Source organism: Poecilia latipinna, unplaced genomic scaffold (assembly GCF_001443285.1).
Source record: "Poecilia latipinna isolate Pla-1442-1.1 unplaced genomic scaffold, P_latipinna-1.0 Scaffold1019, whole genome shotgun sequence".
NCBI lineage: Eukaryota > Metazoa > Chordata > Actinopteri > Cyprinodontiformes > Poeciliidae > Poecilia > Poecilia latipinna.
The window spans coordinates 105,981-109,493 of record NW_015113635.1 but is presented as its reverse complement, the minus strand read 5'-3'; the positions used below and the strand labels follow the sequence as shown (position 1 = coordinate 109,493).

General features: G+C 46.4%; 1 protein-coding gene across 4 annotated transcripts in view; it reads left to right on the top strand.

Annotated features, from left to right (window-relative positions):
- The window catches only part of LOC106958813 (anoctamin-7-like), a 22,913-nt gene that overhangs the window by 9,568 nt on the left and 9,832 nt on the right, over positions 1–3,513 (top strand). For all 4 annotated transcript variants that reach the window (XM_015050924.1, XM_015050923.1, XM_015050921.1 and 1 more), the window contains exons 10-16: positions 213–309; positions 786–929; positions 1,008–1,145; positions 1,220–1,315; positions 1,456–1,558; positions 2,735–2,846; positions 3,016–3,070. In XM_015050924.1, coding sequence (XP_014906410.1) covers positions 213–309; positions 786–929; positions 1,008–1,145; positions 1,220–1,315; positions 1,456–1,558; positions 2,735–2,846; positions 3,016–3,070 — 745 coding nt within the window. The remainder of the gene's footprint in view (positions 1–212; positions 310–785; positions 930–1,007; positions 1,146–1,219; positions 1,316–1,455; positions 1,559–2,734; positions 2,847–3,015; positions 3,071–3,513) is intronic.

The window sequence follows — 3,513 nt, the reverse complement described above, 5'->3', positions numbered from 1 at the left end:
ATCTGACGGTTCACCCCTCCCCAGGCCGCAGCAAAATTTGCAAGTCTTGACCGGTCCGCGGTAATAAAAAGGTTGGGGACCACTGGTTTAGACTTTATGCTTTTGTAACAGTCCCAGTTTCTGTGCTGCTTGACTTGTCTGTGGTGAAAATGATTCACCACCCAAACAAAAGCCTGGATAGTTTCTACAGAAGATGTTTTTTGCACCTGCAGGAAGGAGGTGTGTGAGAGCAAAGACACTTTCATCATGTGTCCTCTCTGCAACATCTGCTCCACCTGGAACTATTCCAGCATCTGCATCACCTATAAGGTACCTGTGAGCCACTTCATTCCTCTTTTCTCTGCCTAAACCAACTTAACCTAACTGAAGCATCCTCAGGTACAGAGGTTGTCTAATCTGAGTGTTTTGATTCCTTAGCGGTGCTTTTAATGTCTTTCAACAGTTTGCTTTAGGTCAGATGACTTGGGTCTTATGATTGGATTCAATATTTTTTACATATATTTTCTATTGGTCTTTGATATTCGAAATTCAACATTTTGGTATAAATAGGACGTTTTGACCTAACGGCCCTGCGTTGTCTTGTAGTTAGTACTCTGGAGAAATGGAGCTGTAAGACACCTAACGAGGGCCATTTGAACTCCCTACAGTCAGTTACACCTTGTTTCCAATGATGATGATCCCTCTTCCCTTTCTTTCATATCTGTGTGCTCCTGCCAGCTCAGGTTATAACAAGTAATAAATAAGCAGCACGGCTCTGCCTCAGCGTGTCCTTCGTGTCTCTGCAGGCGGGTCTCCTGTTTGATAACTGGGGGACAGTGTTTCTCAGCCTCTTCATGTCTTTGTGGGCCGTCACCTTCCTGGAGTACTGGAGGCGAACTTCTTCAACTCTTACCCACCGCTGGGGCTGCTCTGAGTTCGAGGACATTGAGGTTAGACGCCACGATGCCTCGCTCTAAAATGGTTCCACTTTCCAGAAGCTTCTGTAAGTCCTTTCCTTCCCCGAACAGGAGCGTCCGCGTCCAGAGTTCTCGGCCATGGCGCCGATGACCATGAGGAACACAATCACTGGGGCTGAGGAACCTTACTTTCCTGAGAATAAACGCTTGAACAGAACTGCCGCTGGATGCATGATCATCGTCATCATGGTAAACCTCCTGATCTTCCGCGTATTCCATCAGAAGTTAGAATAAGAGGTTGAACTTCAGTTTCCTGTGTGCAGATTTGTGTGGTCCCGATGTTCCTCATTGCCATTATTTTGTACCGTACCATCCTCAGAGTCGTCCTCTACAAGTCAACTACTACTGACAGCGCCTCTGTGAGTCTAACAGCCGGGGCGTTCCTTCCAGTGTTTTCAGAATCTGTACAGACAGTACAGATTTCTGAGTACGCTGCCCTGAGGGACACCATGCATTCCTGATGTTCTGCTCCTGAGCTTGAACTGGTTTCTGCTTTCAGGCTGGGACGATAGCCAGCATTTCAGCATCAGTGCTGAACCTGATCATTATCCTTACTTTGTCCAGAATTTACACCTCTCTGGCCGGCATCCTCACACGCTGGGGTGAGTCTCTGCTCTTGGTGCTGAAATCACTGAACGGTCCCTTCAGGCATTCACCATCCCAGTAGTGATAATAACAGAATCACACCTGGAGCAGAACAGACAGATCAACCAGGGGATACATAGCCTGACATCATCAGAGGCTCTCTTCCTCTTTTCGTATGCGGTTCGTTTTGTGTGGCATCAACCTTTTGGACCTCGGATCATTTCATGAGGCGTCCACCTGCCTGTTGGCTGGAATAGCGGTGCAGCGCCTCCTAGGAACTTTGATGGTCTGATTTTCGTTCAAGGTACTTTTGGTCTTTGTTGGTGATGACAACATTTGCGCCTCCTCTCCCAACTCACAGCTCTCATTGTAGCCAACCTTATAATTGGTTTTGAGTTGAGCTAGTGGTGTTAGCCTCTCTCTTTTTGGTGTTTTGCTTTAATTGTTGATGGGAGTGTTTTCCTCTCCCAGTTTTGGTTGTTTTTTTGTGCACTGTGTTGACTCTCCTTCAATGCTTGTAGTGGCAGTGTCATCATTCTGGTATTGGTGGCTGTATGGTGGGGGGAACTAATCTGGTTTCTCTGTTTCTGCTTGGTGCTCATAGGTTGCACCCACAGTCGGTTCCACAAGCACCAGTTTGAGATCTGCCCTGGTTCTGGAAGGTGTGTTTTACCCTCCATTAGAGGCAGGCAGACCTCAAGTGGAGAGCTACATGCTCTCTCTGTCAGCCCTTCATGTCTCAGATGGGTTTTGTTGGCTATGATGTCACCGTGTGGCCAAACACTGCATTTGTGCCTAAAGTGTTACCTCATTGTCACTGGAACCAGCCAATGAGATTGACACGATTTCAGCCGACATCAGGAGGAAGTTCTCAGGCTCAGAGGGACTCCTTGTGACATCACTGGTATTAGTCACCAGGGTTTTCAGCAACACCCTCTGGCGGTCAGTAGGGATGAAATAGAACAAAACTTATGTATGTAGCTATGGATCGATGAATCCCAGATGACCGTAGAGGTTCTCTGACACTCGCATTGGACGACAAGATTCTGTAAGAACAGAGCCTCGGATGATGTCAGGCTATCATATGGTTGATCAGCCAATATGTCACAGCTGTGACTCTGTATCTGGTGTTCATGTGGTGGAAACCTCTCCGTCTTCACCATCTTCATGCCTGTGTGCTTGTTGCTATTCAGAAATGCATCGCACTCAAACCAAATATGAAGACATGTTCATCCTCAAAGTCTTCATATTCCAGTTTGTGAACTTCTACTCAACTCCAGTCTACATCGCCTTCTTCAAAGGCAGGTGAGAGCTGCTCCAGCAAATCGCGACGGCCTCTAAGCTTCTTCAATGTAACATTTTTATCAAGTATTTGAGTGGTTCTGCTTATAATCATATGATTATAAGTCTTTGGACTTTCTCCAAAGACTTAGCCTGTGTTTGTCCTAACAAGCTTGTTTGTGGGTCTCTTCAGGTTCGTCGGTTACCCGGGAATGTACAACACTCTGTTTGGCCTTCGCAATGAAGAAGTGAGTTTGTTTTTGTTAATGTTTGAAAGAAAGACAAATATTTCCTTAATCAGAAAATAATTTTTCAAGGGGCTGCCTGCAAATGTCATGTTAGGGGTTGAATCTACCTCAACCCCAAACATCCTGAGGCTCTTCAGGGATGGCAGGCTAGACGGATCATAACTTCTTTCACAGGCGTGGACCAGGACGAAGTTCTGATCCACGCCTGGTGTCATCTGATTAGGAGACCTCCTGTGGAGGCTTAATTTGGAGGCTTTCCAGGCGCATCCCACTGGGTTCAGACTCTTGGGCTGATCCAGAACTTTCTGAAGGGCCTATGAATGCTTATGCCTTATTTCCAAAATAGCAAACCAGTGCGGTTTGGTATTTTATAGTCTGACGTGTTTATTAGAGCGTTTCAACCACCAGCTGGACTCTTACTGGGCATGTGGAGTTAAACCCAA